Here is a 14,193-nt window from a genome sequence, read left to right as displayed (position 1 = left end):
TGTTGTATCTGTATGTGTATCAGTTTAGTGTATTCATTGACTCCTTATGAAGAAAAGCAGAATCCTCACTCCCTGGGGCAGCTTCACTCTTCAGTAAGTCCTGACATTTATCTTCCATTCTGAAATATTCACTTCCATCTTCTCATTGCTAGATTTAATGGGAAGGAAAGGAGCAGTCCAGCTTTTCACTGGGCTTTGTCCTCACAAAGGTCTCTTACTTGAGACTCGGTGCAATCTATTCAGCTACATGTGTCTTCTGTATATGGAACAGATTTCCATGCACTGATGTGATCCAGGAGCCTCTGTCCCCAGGGCCCCTATAGGGAACCCATGTTTATGTAAATATGTTCCCTTTCCACCACACACGCTAAACTGGGGTACAGCAGATGGTGTTTCACTGATGCTGATTCAGGGTGTGTTAAGAATCATGAGATGCAGACAGCTTGGTTTCCTTTCTGTGGTATGCTCTTTATCATGCTTGTCAGTGTCTACACTGCCCAGGGAAGGCAGCTTTGGTCTACACTTGAATTAGTTCTGCTGTACTGTCACAGGTATTAATTATGTGCTCCTAGAAAATGGAAACACAGTGACTGTTTTCTTTCACCAGGTCAAAATATAGCTCTATGAAATATAAAGCCAGTTCATTGTTCATTCCATTTACAAATAATTTATAAGACATCTGGCTTTGAAACAACATCCAAACTTTAGAAACTGGAACCAAAAAGGAAAAAAAAAAAAGAATCAATAGTTTTTATCCTAGGGTATAAAATGTTATATGTATGTGGTGGTAGACTGGGCTTGGATATAGTGGGCCTGACTATAAAGGAGAGGAAATTCCATGAATCAATTTTATGAAATCCTTGAACTCTTTCAACCCACTAATCTACTAAGTAGTAGTCTTATATTGCAAAAAATGAATGCCTTAATTCTAAGGCATTTCTTTCCTTCTTACTAGGGGGATCTGGCCTATGGTGGCTCCAAAAGTTACAGCTAAAAGCATCCTAGACTTTGTCTAAAGTGTACCTGTGTGCTGGTTCTGCTTTATGTTTGCTCTATAACTTGAAATTACATGTGCGGTTTTTGTTATTTTAAGGCACTCAACCAGAATGCTGAACTAAGGAGCCGGTTGAACAGAATACATTCAGAATCTATTATTTGTGATCAGGTTGTTAGTGTAAATATTATTCCTAGCCCTGATGAGGTAAGATTCCTTTTTAAAAGATATAGAATACTTACTTTGTAGCATGTACACCTACTGCATATTTTTATTTATTTTCATAAGGTTCTTTCACTACTAATACTAATTCCCGGCATAAATCTTGTGTTGCTGACAGTTCGATGTTCTTTGGAGTGAAGGATATACATGAGCTTGACATCATTTATTGTTGGTCATCGGTTGTCTATTTTTATTTATTCCTGTATTCATCTCATGCTACTGATTATTTAATTTATGTATACTCCAGCTTGTGACTTTTCTGTCACTCTTCATTTGAAATATTCATTATCATTAATGGTCCATGAAATGTTGAAACAAACACTTTTAGCAGAGAAGGTGCTAAATTAAAGTTTTCTAAAGGTTTGTTTTAAAAGTTCTGTCTAAGAAGAGAAGTCACCTGACCTTGCTAAGAAAATATTATTAGTGCTGCTACAGGTCCTGGTGATGATGCTAATAATGAATGCTTAACACGTGTCAAGTGAATGCTTACCATGTGCTTGGTACTGCTAACCCACTTGACATGTGTTATCTCTTTTGATACCCCCAACAACTCTCTGATGTAGGTGCTGTTATTATTCCATTTTTCAGAAGAATTTTTGAAAAAACAGTAAGAGGATAGGAGAACATTCAGTATTTGGACTTAACATGAGTGTGTAGCCAGTGGCTCAGACGATAAAGAATCTGTCTGCAATGCAGGAGACCCAGGTTTAATACCCAAATCAGGAAGATCCCCTGGGAAGGGAATAGCAACCCACTCGTATTCTTGCTTGGAGAATTCCAGGGACAGAGGAACCTGGTGGGCTAGAGTCCAAGAGTCTCAAAGACTCAGACACGGCTGAGCAACTAACATGTTCATAAAATTATTATTTTTAGCCAGGAGAATTTGTACTTTCAACAGTAATACATGTAACAGGTGAGAGTTTTAACTAATGGTAAGGCCATATTTGCACCAAACATTTTTTTTCTAGAAATCTCTAAGTGTAAGGGTTCTGCTATCTAACTGCTTAAGAAATACCATTCCCAGACAGCTTCTCTTGGATGTAAGTTACTGAACCAGTGTCCATCCACCTCCATGGGTCCTGTGATCTCTGATTACACTTATGCCCCCTCAACTGCCCAGAATCTAGAATATTTCTAAAATTTTATCAATTAAAAATTAGTTGACAGTCTCAGTTTGAATCTTCTTTTCAATTTAAAATGTGTACTAAATGTACTAGATGTTTAATATGAATAGTTCTCTTACCTATTTTTCTGGCTGCAACTTAAATTGCTTTCTTGAAAGCAATATCATTTGCTATCATTGTATGAATAAAAATACAGTTTGAAATAAGGTTCAGTCCTCTAGTCATATGTTTCATTGGCTAAAATTCATGATCAAATTGGAAAGTGACTTTTTATATCAATATATTCTGTCTCAAAAATTAGTTTTATAGAATGTTTTCTTAGCATATTGCTAGTGGTTTCTAAAAATACTTTTTGAGTTGTAGTATACTGGTTAGAATATGGCTAGTAATGACAGGCCAAAGCATATGGCAAGGAACTTGTCCCCACAGTCAATTCAGGGCATTTTTGGGGCTCAATCTGTTATTCAATCCACTAAATGTCAATTGAGCATAGATTTAAAATCTACTCACCTTTTGTCTCCACTTTTGGATTCTTCAGGCATATTGGAAGGAAACTTACGCAGTGGTCATTACTCAGTTGCAAGTAAAAATCGCTTGTGCTCACCAGTCCTTTAGCATATGCTGTGAATTTTTCTAGAGATCTGGCTAGTACTTCATTGCCTAATTTGAACAAATAGCCATTCATACGCGGGAAGAAAGTGATCACACCATCTACTTTTCTCTCCTGTAGGCTGGTGAGCAAATCCACGTCAGTCTCCCCCTGTCACAGCAAGTAGCCAATGAGAGCCGCCTCTCCATGTCAGAATCTGTCTCTGAGTTCTTCGACGCCCAAGAAGTGCTCCTCTCTGCAAGCTCATCAGAGAATGAGGTAAGGTTCCTGGATGCATCAACCCCAACTGCTTCTGACCATGAGTTAGGTTAAAGAAAGTCAGACTTTAGAACTTCGTTTTAACATCATAATAAGATGTCCAAATAGTAGCAAAGCCAAAGCATGCAAACTATATGGATTCCATTTACTGAGCCCTTAGCCTTCTGGACACCAACTCAATACTCTTAAATTTGATGAATAAAAAGAAAGAATCAAGATTTATTCTGATATACCTGTACAGTTCATTTTTCAGGGTAAACAGGTGATAACAGCTCTTTATAGAAGGAGACTAGCTAATAAATGTAAAAACAATGAGAGCATAAGAAAAATACCATTCTTATTTGTACATACAAACACACCTCTTTGCTAAAGACTGAATTTGAATTTACCTAGCATAACATCTAGCATATATCTAGTTGAATAATTATGGCTTCTGGAGGTTACCAGCGGCTACCATGAGGCTTCCCTGGTGGCTTAGTTGGTAAAGAATCTGCCTGCAGTGCAGAAAACCTGGGTTCAATCCTAGGTTGGAAAGATCCCCTGGAGAAAGAAATGGCAACTCATTCCAGTATTGTTGCCTGGGAAATCCCATGGATAGAGGAGCCTGATGGGCTTCCAGCCCATGGGGTCACAAGAATCAGACATGACCGAGCGACTAAACCACCGCCACCACTGGCTGCCATTAAAGATTTATTGGATTGCTTGTCATGCTCATGAATCTTGGCATGGTCTTGGTCAGGTTGCAGAAATTCTTTTACTGAAATTTAGTCAAGTACGTACACTTTGAATTTTTTCTTTTTTGGCGTGAGAGAAGCAGCCAAAACTCTTTCCTACGCAATTGTTTAATTTTGTCATTTGAGATTGAAATCTGTAATGCATTTTTACAAAAAGGGAATGAAGTAATTAAGTAAGTGTTAGTTGTTCAGTCATGTCTGACTCTTTGTGACCTCATGGACTATAGCCCACCAGGCTCCTCTGTTCATGGAATTTTCCCAGCAAGAATACTGGAGTGGGTAGCTATTCCTTTCTCCAAGGGGTCTTCCCAACCCAGGAATAGAACCTGGGTCCCCTGCATTGCAGGCAGATTCTTTACCATCTGAGCCACCAGGGAAGTTCAGAAGCAGATGAAATCACTGATAGATGTTATTTCCATACGCATCAAAAATAGATTGGAAGGAAACATCCTGACAATTAGTAGTAGTTCCTTTTGGACATTTGGTATTACGAGTGATTTTAGAAAATAGAAATAATGAACACATACCACTTTGATATGGAGAAAAATTAAAATAGAATTGTTATATCAGGTACTAAATTTGTTACCACATCAAACTAAGCACCTGCCTCTCCAATTCCAAGTCATAGATTAACAGATTCACAGATATTCCCATTCACAAGGCAGAAACTAGTTTAATTATTCATAGACAATTGATGTTATCAAATGGACAAAATAATCCTGTTTGCTGATCATGTCTCTTTCCCTAGAGGCAAATCTGCCCAGGAAGCGTAATTATGATTAGGAGGTTGGTGAGCAAGGAAGGAATGGGAGCAGGAGAAGTGAGCTGAAGGCTGCGAGGGCCAGGATGTAATTGCTCCAAACTCTCATCTCCATTTCAGAGATGCTCGCCCATGTGGTGGGGAATTAGTGTCTGTGAGTCAGTCTCCACCCTAGGGACCACAGTGCTGGAGACGTGCTCCCAGTATTTCTTTCTTCTCTGATTCTCCCTTTTCTGGGATCCCATTGCTTGTCCTTATTCAAGCAAACTTGACTGTACATTATCTAGGCATTGACCCACCATCTGATGACCTCATACCTTTCTGAGAGCAACCTAATTGCCCTGTGTCTTAAGTTCTTGGGGGCACATCTGCCTGGGTGCCCAGTTGTCACATGCACCAGCCACTGGCAAGACAGAAATGAAGATGTGAGGTGGGTTATTGTATGGGTCCAAGCAAGGTGGTGGTGCCGCCACAGGGAAAGAGTGAGCCCATTGGCCAACAGAGGGGCAAGGCAGTAGAGGACAGAGGCGCATGGAGATGATCCATTCATGTTAAGGCACTGTGAACTTATCAGACCTCTCAGCGGAGGTACCCAGCAGCCTTTTGGATATTCAAGTCTACAGCTCAGGAAGAATGCAGGTCTGAAGAGAAACCAGGCTTTGGCTTGGGATCCACCTAACCTGTGAGACATTGCCATCTGGGTGCTCCACAGAATCTCTAATTCAGCATGTCCAAATGAAGTAATTAACAACCCCCTTACACGTGCGTGCACACGCGCACACACACACCCCCCAAGGGAAAAAACACAAGCCTACCTCTACTTCTCATATTGCCTTTCTAAGTACTTTTCTACCCAGTGTTCACATCAAGTACCTGAATTTCCTCAGGACTTCCCTTCACTCCTCTGCCTTCCTACCACCCACCACCCACATTGATTTACTCATCAGGTTCTGTATTCTGTCACCTAAATAATCTCAGATACATATGTTTTCCTAAGAAGAGCTTCACTGCCACTCCTCCCATTCAATCCTGCATCAGCTCCCACCTATATCACCCTGTTCATCTCCATAACTAGCTTTCCTGCCCGCTTTCTTTACGCCTTGAATCCATTTCCACTGGGCAGCCTGGTTAACCTTTCCAAAATGCAAATCTGATGGTGTCTCTATTCCCCAGTGTTCCTAGGATGACGCTAAACTCCTTAGCTACCTCACAGAGACTCATAATCTGTTCTCAGCTGCAGCCTCTTGGAACCTCTGTTTTTTTGGAGCCATCCAGAGGCCAACGGAGCACTTCCTGGAGTTGATAGTTTACTGCAGACACCCCCTGTCCCTTGCTGATACAAGAGGAGTAAATGTCTCCTACAACCCACATGGGAAAGAACTGAACTATATGTGTGTTCCTTGCAACTGTATCTTACAAGTTTTCATAAAATGCCTGTTTTTTTACTCAGATCTCTTCCCTTTATCACAGCACTCAGTCTTAAGTATTTGAAGAGGCTGGACCAGGAGATAAGCCCAAGTGACAGACACCTCAGTGTTCTCAAGGTTGCTCTTCCCCTTTGTCTGAGACTTGTTCCTGAGGCAACTCCGTCTGCCCAGGTTTCTGAGTTCCCTTGTGATGAGATGCCCCCGGAAGGCTCCTCGAGTCTCCATACCACAGACTTGGCCAGCCCACCTGGTTGGTTCACTTTTTGCGTGAGAATCTAGTAGCAGCTGCCGGATGGGCTCAACTGCACATTCTACATGACAGCTGGCAAAGGCTGTTGGGCCTCTGTGTTGCCACCCACCCTGGTTGGCACACTTCCAGGGCCATGTGGTCAGATTGCTCACTCGCTTCAGTCTACTCAAAAGTCCCCTTCCGAGAAGCCTGCCCTGGATGCCCTAGCTACACCGCAGAGCTGCCATTTCCTCCTTGCCCCTGACCTTTCGCTTGCCTGGTCCCTTCTGATTTTTTCCATAGTGTTTATCACTATCTAACAGAATATATATTTCATGTTTATTTTGTGTCTCTCCCACTGGAGTGAGGGAAGAGATTTAAGCACTCTGTTCTCGGCACTAGAACATTCTTGTGAGCCCAGAACTCAGAAAATATTTGCTAACTGAATGAAAGAAGGAATGCATAACACCTCACACATGATTAATCTGAGAATCCTGTGCCTTAGCTGTCTTATATTAACATTTTCTGGGACTGAGAGAAAATTCTCTATGTGTTTCATTTAATTAATGTACAACCTCTTTTTTAAAAAATGCTCTTTCTTATTTCCAGAATGATCTCCTTCTTTGTCTCTACTGTTAAATGTGTTTCTGCAATGCTGAATGGTTGCATTTTTCTAGTCACATTTAGAAAAAAATATTTCCTAAATTCTTTTGAATCCCAAACCCCTTAAAGAGAAATATTTGGCTCCAAGACTTCTTGATCATGGGAGAGAAAGTAAATCTATATTAATCATTTTATTATAATACTGCAGAGTATTATCCTGTATCCTTATATACGGGATAACATGAGTGGACCACAGCCAGCCTGCCAAGCCTTAGCTACTGCTCACACATGCGATAATATAGATCTTATTAAAGACCCACTGTAATTGTAGAATTATTTTATATTCTACACAGATCTTTCTATGTGGACATGGATATTGGACCATTTCTGTCATGTATTAGTTTGAGTGAAATTAGACATTGAAGAGGATAGACTGTTTATAGCTTCTAAACGTTCATGTAGTAAACATACATGCAATATGAATCAGGTTGGGGCAGGCATTTATTTCTGCTAACATCACTGGATGTGATGAGCTTTTTTCAGAGTAATCACATGAAAGAGTTTGATTTGCTTTTTATTTCTATCAAGGTTCAGAGTGTGGCTTTCATGGGCCTGAAGGTTTAACCTTCCATTTTGTTACAGTCATGGAAGAGTGGAAGCCTGCTGCAGTGGGAAAATAAGAAGTCAGAAAAAGACTTTATTGTCAATTTGCCATCTTTATGGCCTTTCTCAGAGTACAAAAGCAAAACCACAGTTGTTCATTTATGCATAAAATCATTCTGCCTATAATTCTATCTCCTTAAGTGTATCAACTCTTCCCAACTCTATTAAAAATATCAGCAATAAATTCAGAAATTGTAAAGGCAAAGGCTGATTGTTTTTATTATATACAAATTTTAGAACCTTTACCTGACCATAAAATGGCACAAGCAACATTTGAAAAGAAATTGCAAACTAGAAAAAAAAATGCAGTTTATATGAAGAGCTGAAAAATGTGTGAAAGAGAGTTTCACTAAAGATGAAGTTCAGACTTCATAGAAATAGATCTTTTATGTGTGTTAGGTAGATAGATACTAATGTAGATTGATAATGTGTGGTGTTTAAGTCGGGGAGAGATGGGTGCTCTCATATACTAATGTTGAGAATAAACTAATATAGTACAGTCTTCCAGGAGAGCAGTTTGGCAACGTAGGGCTGAAGCCTAAGAGTGACTCATTTGCCCCAGCAATTTCACTTCTGGGAATAAATCTTAATGAAATTGCCAGGCACATTCACAGAAATATGTTTCCAAGGTTGTTCATCCAAGTATTGTCTGTAAATAATAAAAAATTGGATGCCACATGAACATTGGTTAAATTCTTTGTGTTATGTAAGTATCTGCCATTAAGTAAAGATGGAGAGCTGTTTTCGTGAGAATGGGAGTATATTCAGAACACTATAAAATAGCATGTAAACCCATCTGCTTTTTCAGTATCTAAAGATAGATGTATCTGTGTGTTTATATAGGCATTTTGAAATTGGGAGTAAAACTTACAAAATGTTGAAAGTGATTTCTTTTAGGTCACAGGATGGGTGATTTCCATATCATCTGTTTACCTTCATGTAATTTCTGATTTTTTACAATAAGAGTGTTCTGTTTTTGTGTTCAGAAAAAATATAACATTTCCATTTTGAAGACAGTGAATAGGTATCAACAGCTTCCTTGCCTATAGTAAAAATATCAGTTTTCCCATTCCTCTGAATGGCTATACAGTACTTCTCTGTTTTCTTATCTGCTCTGTCTCTAAATCCCCTTAATACATATGTTGCCCTTAATTTTATTCTTATGTGAATCTTGATTTCATTTTAGTTCCATATTTATCTCATGTAGAGAATGGCTTAATTCTCAATTTCTCTGTATCCCTAAATCTTTCTTCCCTGCCCCCAAATTATCTGCCAGATTTTGTCTGTTACACTTTAAATGTGGTTCCCAAATGCAGCTGTACTGCCCGAAATGAACCTTACTGTGGGCATCTTAGTGAAATCAGTCAGTGTTTCTTATCCAGATCTACATAGGATCCTGTTATCTGCGCTCCCTAGGACAAGTTGCAGAGTATCTCCCTGAGAACCAAATATGACTCATTTCCTTGCATTTAATAATTCATTCGATTATATGTGAGGGCTTCCCATATGGCGCTAGTGGTAAAGAACCTGCCTGCCAATGCAGGAGACATAAGAAACATTGGTTCAGTCCCTTGGGAAGATCCCCTGAAGAAGGAAATGGCAACCCACTCCAGCATTCTTGCTTGGAGAAATCCCATGGACAGAGGAGCCTGGTGGGCTGCAGTCATTCGGTCACAGAGAGTCAGATACAACTGAAGTGACTTAGCACGTACGCATGCACAATTATATGAAAACCTTTATTATGACATGAAAAGCCCTTCGCAGTCAGACCTCTTCATCTTTGCCCCATCTTCTGTTACAGCCACTTGACTTCTTAACATTCCTAGAAGAAATGTTTTTCTCACGGTCCTTGCTTTTGTACACCATCCCTTCTTCTTGTGCTTTTTCCCTGCTTCTAACAACTGGGCAACTCTGCATCCTCCAACACCCAGTTAAAATATTATTTCTTCCAGCAATGTTTCCTGACTCCTCTATGGGGATTTGTAGAGTCTCCTTTTTTTGCACATTCTTACTGTGTTATACTGAAACATTTCTGGTTATGTACTAGCCTCTCCCAACTTCTCAGCCCAACTTAAGATAGAAAGCTACTTAAAGATAAGAGCTGCTTCCCGGCAGTCCTATATTCTGGCTCATGGGACACCCTAAAGTGTTCATTGCCCTTGTGCCACATATATTTCCCACGATGACCTCTGCTTTCCATTTGAGCAATATCCTGTTGTTTTTAATTGTTTAATTTTTCTGAAATGTCAAGACTGATTGAAAATTCTGATCCTTTCTATGTTCTTCTCTTCCTTAGGCTTCAGATGATGAGTCTTACATCAGTGATGTGAGTGATAATATATCTGAAGACAACACCAGTGTTGCAGACAACATCTCTCGGCAAAGTATGCATCCTTTGAGTTTCGAGGTTGTCCTGTCTACATGCCAAATACAACGCTGATGATTCAATGAACAATCATTTTGGACCCCTTGCTAATTGTTCTTTTTGCAGCTTATTGTTCAATAAATTTTATATTTGTATAATCTGGTAAAAATGGTTGAAAATTTTGTTAGGGAGAGGATTAAGATAAAAAGTTTAGTTCTTGCCCAAACCAAAATTTTGAGTCCTTTGTAATTAAATGTATTTATATTTAGTTTTTTAAATTTTTACTTGTTTAGGACTTCCTTGGCAGTCTAGTGGTTAAGACGGAGCTCCCAAGGCAAGGGGCATGAGTTCAGTCCCTGGTTGGGGAACTAAGATCTCACGAGTCATGAAGCAACACCAGAAAGAACTATACATTGATGTCTTGTGCATTTATCAGCAACCTTGTATTGAAATAATTCCATTCACTCTTGGGAGAGTTTAAGGAAGGCTTAAGAAATGTATCACAGTCAGAATTATTTGAAAGGGTTCTTTCCCTCCCAGGTTTTGGGAAATCAGAAAAGCAAAACATCGTTCACTGTGATTCTCATCTTTCTCCTTCTTCTAGTCTTGAACGGGGAGCTTACGGGAGGAGCCTTCCGAAACGGACGTCGAACATGCCTGCCAGCTCCCTGTCCCGACACCAGTAACATTAACCTGTGGAATATATTGAGGAACAACATTGGTAAAGACCTGTCTAAAGTCTCCATGCCTGTGGAGCTAAACGAGCCACTCAATACTCTGCAGCATCTCTGCGAGGAAATGGAATACAGTGAGCTCCTAGACAAGGCTTCAGAAACTGACAGTCCCTACGAGCGCATGGTAATAAACGGCAGAGCAGCGCCCTTTGGATTTGCCAACCCTAGACCTGGGCTAGGGAAGATTCATTAGGATAGTGTATTTGCTTGTTGCCTAATACTCTAACTGCATAGGTAAGAGAAATCCGTTTGCATAAACCAGGCAGGGCCAAAAAAGCTCTAGATACCTCTACTGAAAGATACACTGTGACTTACTCTTGGGTCCGAGTAGTTCTGAAGTTAGAATCTAAAGGCATCACACTTCTTTATAGGTTTAAGACATGCCTGGCCTTGCTTTATCAGCTTTTTCTGAATGCCAGGGAAGCCCATTTGTTTAGGAACTTGGGTCTGAGAAGGTAACTTCCTGTTTGTTCTCTGCCCTGGCCTTTACTCCATGTGACTCTGGAAAACTTGACCTGCCCTCTGAAAAGCACCAGCAGTCACAACTTTCCTGCTAAGATTGTGTAAATGGCATAACCTGGCTTTCAGAACCTTTGAACTCTATAATACTCAAGAAATTGGATGGACAGATGAATGAAGAATATTTGGCCTCAGTTGCCTACTGGTTGCCATGCAAAGAGTTTAACTGCATTTTCATTTATTTTTTTTTTTTCCCCATGAGTATATGAAGAGTCTGTGCAAGTAATAGAAAATGCAGATGTCATCAAATCAGCACCCACTGATGTGGGTGTAGAAAATCTAGAGGAATAAGGGACAAACAGGCCTGGAAGTAGTCTCTCCTATATTATTTTCCTTTCTTAAATGTTTTAACAGGTTCTTATTGCTGCATTTGCAGTTTCAGGATATTGCTCCACCTATTTCAGAGCAGGAAGTAAGCCATTCAACCCTGTCCTTGGGGAGACTTATGAATGCATTAGAGAGGACAAAGGATTCCGATTTTTCTCAGAACAAGTAAGTGCCACTGGACTCAGGTTTCTGTGTAGAAACTGTAGGAGGGCTGTTTGATGATGAAAATAGCTTGTTTTTGTAAACATCTGGTTGAGATGGGTTATAATACTAGTTAACAGAAAATTCACTTAGCTTATCTATGTAATTATATTCTCTAAATGTTTTTAAGCATGAAGTCGTACGATTTGGTAATTTACTTACACATCTTGAGAATAATGCAATAACAGAGATAGATAAGTTGAGTAACTTTTATTTGGGGGTAGCCAAATACATGTTGCAAAAAATGATCATTTGTGGAAGTTTTAACACTGATGTCATTGCCCTTTTTTTGTTTTTAACTTTCAGGTTAGCCATCATCCACCCATTTCTGCCTGTCACTGTGAATCCAAGAATTTTGTGTTTTGGCAAGGTTTGTATTTCAGTTATAACTTCAAAATCCAGTTGATAAGCCTGTAAGAAAGTGTCTAGTTTCCAAAGTACTCAGTTTAGATTTCTTGGTTTAGAACTCAGAAAATTGGCATGGAGTTCAGTTTGAGAGATTAGGTTTCTTGATTTAAATATGAAACCGTGTCACCTGGGAGATGGGGTTATTTATGTAGGAAGCACAGCCCTAGGAGACAGCAGGACTCTGCTGGCAGCCAGGTCAGGGCAATCTCTTTACCTCATTGTGCCTCGTGGTCTGCATCGGTAGCATGAAGAGTGTATCTGCTGTCTTCTTGCTTCTTAAAGGTATACAAATAGATCTTAATCCTGAAAGAAAGCTCCGCTATACATTATCTGTGCTCACAGTCTATTGAGAGATACATACATAGCAGGAATTTCTGTTTTTTAACTCATTGAGGCTTGGGGGTTTGAATTGAAGTCTCTATTAAATTAATATCCATTGTTAAGTTAGAATGTTGCAAACTCACCTAGGATAAAAAGTTTCAAAACCCTTCTAGAAAGAAAAGTATATATATATATGTAAGTGAAAGTGTTAGTCATTCAGTTGTATCTGACTCTTCGTGACCCTGTGGATTGTAGCCTGCTAGACTCCTCTGTCCATGGGATTTCCCAGGCAGGAATACTGGAGTGGGTAGCCATTCCCTTCTCCAGGCGATCTTCCTGACCCAGGATGGAACCAAGGTCTCCTGCATTGCAGGCGAGTTCTTTACCATATGAACCATCATATATGTGTACGTTTACCATTAAATGTGAATAATTCCCTCACATTGGAAAAGGCACTTCACTGATCACCATATGACTCTTCTCACATGCACTTCCTCAACCTAAAAATGATATGAAATGATAGAGCAGCACTGTGACTGTACTTTAGTGCAGATTAAGAAAGTAAGTCATTTCTTGTTCATAACAAAGAGTCAGAAAATTTGTGGAGAGAACACTAAGCTTCCTTAACTCATCAAAAACGAGACCAGTCAATAATACACAAGCACAGATATACCTGAGTGTCCACAAGTGAAACAAAAATCCATCATGTGAGATAGAATTCTGGGCCCTGAGTAGTATCTTAACAACCAGCACAGGAACACGTTCATTAAGTTAATCTCACTTTCTGATAAATCTTACCCATCTATAGTTAGAGGCTTTATTTTTTTTATACTGGTTCTCCCAAGTCATGTAACTTTTCAAATGTGTATATAAATCAATGTTACTGCCATACTACAATCTACAATTACTTTTACTATATACCATATATATACACACACATATATAAAATATTTCCACCATTTAGCTAAATCTTCTAACCGTATTTGTGGAGACATTAAAGCAGAGTAGAGTCTATGTATATGTGTATATGAATATGCACACATGCACACACAGATTATTCCAAGTCTTTCTCAGTTTTATTTGTTGAAAGCACATATAGAGAATATATTATGGAAAAACAGATATTTGGGGGGGTTACCAGTTAATCTTCTCACCTTGGGCCATCCTCAGGCACTTGTGTTAGAACTAACAGTATAGAATTGATTGTGATTACAAAAGTCCTTTGTAAAATGTAAAGTATATTATAAAAGTTCACTTCTCTAGAGTAATTGATTAGATATAGAGTGTAATTCTTTTTGTCCTCTGCCTTATGTCATTTAGATATCAGATGGAAAAACAAGTTCTGGGGCAAGTCAATGGAAATCCTGCCCGTGGGAACCCTGAATGTCATGCTTCCAAAGTAGGTTGCTCTCATCTTCCTTTTGGTCTCTTATCTGCGTTTCTAAATCATAAATGGGCATCTGAAGCTCTTGTTGTTTATTATTGTTCAATCGCTCAGTCGTGCCTCTTTGCGACCCCATGGACTGCAGCACGCCAGGCTTCCCTGTCCTTTCGCCATCTTCCACAGCTTGCTCAAACTCATGTCCATTGAGTCCGTGATGCCATCCAACCATCTCATCCTCTGTCGCCCCCTTCTCCTCCTGCCTTCTATCTTTCCCAGCATCAGGGTCTCTTCAAATGAGTCAGCTCTTTGA

The 14,193-nt window shown here is 39.6% G+C and overlaps 1 protein-coding gene and 1 long non-coding RNA gene across 8 annotated transcripts in view; one reads left to right on the top strand and one right to left on the bottom strand.

The window, feature by feature from the left end:
- Positions 1 to 14,193, top strand: part of OSBPL6 (oxysterol binding protein like 6) — a 221,237-nt gene that overhangs the window by 190,495 nt on the left and 16,549 nt on the right. For all 7 annotated transcript variants that reach the window (XM_055572108.1, XM_055572107.1, XM_055572105.1 and 4 more), the window contains 7 exons: positions 1,094 to 1,201; positions 3,071 to 3,208; positions 9,921 to 10,008; positions 10,594 to 10,847; positions 11,597 to 11,734; positions 12,077 to 12,140; positions 13,820 to 13,898. In XM_055572108.1, the coding sequence (XP_055428083.1) occupies positions 1,094 to 1,201; positions 3,071 to 3,208; positions 9,921 to 10,008; positions 10,594 to 10,847; positions 11,597 to 11,734; positions 12,077 to 12,140; positions 13,820 to 13,898 (869 nt within the window). The remainder of the gene's footprint in view (positions 1 to 1,093; positions 1,202 to 3,070; positions 3,209 to 9,920; positions 10,009 to 10,593; positions 10,848 to 11,596; positions 11,735 to 12,076; positions 12,141 to 13,819; positions 13,899 to 14,193) is intronic.
- Positions 1 to 14,193, bottom strand: part of LOC129646221 (uncharacterized) — a 51,258-nt gene that overhangs the window by 31,551 nt on the left and 5,514 nt on the right. The window lies entirely within an intron of this gene.

This window comes from Bubalus kerabau, chromosome 3, assembly GCF_029407905.1.
Source record: "Bubalus kerabau isolate K-KA32 ecotype Philippines breed swamp buffalo chromosome 3, PCC_UOA_SB_1v2, whole genome shotgun sequence".
Taxonomy (NCBI): domain Eukaryota; kingdom Metazoa; phylum Chordata; class Mammalia; order Artiodactyla; family Bovidae; genus Bubalus; species Bubalus kerabau.
Note: the sequence above shows the minus strand (reverse complement) of the source record. Positions and strands in the feature narration are given on the sequence as shown.